The sequence below is a fragment of the Cariama cristata genome, unplaced genomic scaffold (assembly GCF_000690535.1).
Source record: "Cariama cristata isolate BGI_N322 unplaced genomic scaffold, ASM69053v1 scaffold31120, whole genome shotgun sequence".
NCBI lineage: Eukaryota > Metazoa > Chordata > Aves > Cariamiformes > Cariamidae > Cariama > Cariama cristata.
The window spans coordinates 1-1916 of NW_009596866.1; the positions used below are offsets into that span (position 1 = coordinate 1).

At 43.4% G+C, this 1916-nt stretch overlaps 1 protein-coding gene across 1 annotated transcript in view; it reads left to right on the top strand.

The window, feature by feature from the left end:
• Positions 1-33: 33 nt before the first annotated feature.
• Positions 34-1916, top strand: part of UBASH3A (ubiquitin associated and SH3 domain containing A) — a gene marked incomplete at its 5' end in the record, with an annotated part of 13046 nt that continues 11163 nt past the window's right edge. The window contains 2 exons of the mRNA XM_009707838.1: positions 34-235; positions 949-1118. Coding sequence (XP_009706140.1) covers positions 34-235; positions 949-1118 — 372 coding nt within the window. The remainder of the gene's footprint in view (positions 236-948; positions 1119-1916) is intronic.

The following is a 1916-nucleotide window of genomic DNA, read 5'->3' on the forward strand; positions in this document are numbered from 1 at the left end:
GTGGGTAAAGCCTGCTCCTCCTTTGTTTTCTTTCAGTGTGAAGACCAGAAAGTGGAATTATTGTATGATGCCTTAAAGCGAGTCGGTGACAGCTTTTCACAGTGCTTTCCGGCATCCATTTCCCTATCACTACATTCATCCACCAGCTACCTTGGCTTCTTCATTGGTGACAGCCACGCAAATATCCTCAAAGAGTTTGCTCTGGCATTCTCGTCAGAGGCTTCAGCCCTGGCAGGTAGGACCAACATCGGAGGGAAAATGGTTGGGTCATAGCACAAAGGCATGGTACTGAAAACATCTCCTGTGTCTCCGGGGGAGTTCAGATGATATTTTACTGCCAGCAAGCACCCTTTCCTCCCACAGATTTGAAAACAACGTGGCTAGGGGAGCATGCTTTAGACTTTGAAGACACAGTGCCTTTATCAAGAGGCTGACATGGTTGGCTGTATAACTTGATAGGCCATCAATCGGGATACCCAAGATGGGCAGGGATATAATACTCCCTATTCCCAGACCTCCATCCCCATGGTGCTATGGCCCAGCCTGATGGCCCAACTGCATCCCTGCAAAACAGGTCCTAATCCCGACTCCAGTGACATCCAAGGGAAACTGCATCACCAGTGGAGACTGCAGGGACACAGCCCCAGCATAGCTTTGTCTGGGAGAAACGAGTTCAATATATCTCAGACTGGGAGAGGAATTCAAGCCCTGTTCATTTTTTTCTCCCAGCTGAAGCCAGGGAGCAAATCCAGTCCAGATTTGTGAATTATTTTGGCATGATTAAAACCATGGCATTCTGCAAAACCATTATTCAGCAAAACTATGACCTACTCCACTACTAATTACTATGATATTTCCTGCATCGTGTAAAGCGTGTAGGATAAAACAAGAAGAAGGACTTCAAATGACCTTTGCTTCTATGTTGTGACGTGATTGTTTCATTCCTAGATTGCCACGTGAAGCCCTGCCTAAAGCAGCTCCACCTTACCTTGGCTCACAAGTTTTATCCTAACCATCAGAAGATTTTGGAACAACTGGCCAAATGCATTAACCCAGGGGAGACCTGCCAGTGGGTAGCTGCTCTCTACTCACGGGACATGCGTTTTGTGCATTACCAGGTACTGTCATCAGATTTATTTTATGTCCTGAGCCTGCGGTCAGATTCTTTGCTACAGTCACCTTGTCTTTTTTTTCATGATGAAAATCAGTGCATGCAGGGTACAGTGTTTCAAAAAGTACCTCTTTGGGTTGAAAAACTGCACTTATGAATCAGTAGACGATATCTTTATGGTAGGCTGCTTGACTTGCATGTCAGCAAGGTCTAATTCCAAACTCCAGCAGAAAAAACTAATCTTACCATGACATGAGAAAATAAGAGAGACAGGAAATGATGATCCTTGAATATTTGCTAGGATTTGTCAGATCACGGCTTTGCAGTAAGATTCCATTCAGCAAAATTAGTTTTCTTGATTGTTACAGCCACGATGAAAACTGCACGGCTTAAATATCAGTGAGCAGGGCACGGTTCTCACTGATGATTTTCTGCATAATGGACTCTTAGTTAAAACCAGTCAACATTTTTCCAGTTCTTATTTCCAAATCTAAATTATGGAATGATCAACATTTTTTTGTCAGATCAGTATATCGCTTTGTCAGAAGTCTCATATTGGAGAGGAGAGCTGCAAGTAATCACGAAAATGGCTGATACCGGTTTTGCTACGTTTGCTTTCAAATAAGTCTGTCCTAGTTACAGGAAAAAAGTGTTTTTATGAAAACCAAGTGCTTATTTTTACACACACTGCAAATGCAGTAGTGTTTTCCTTATTCTCTGCTGAAGTGCTGTTAAAGAGCATGTTGCAGAGTAGAAAATAGTACCGGTCGCTGTGTCTAGTAGAGGTGAACAAGCATCCCCTGAC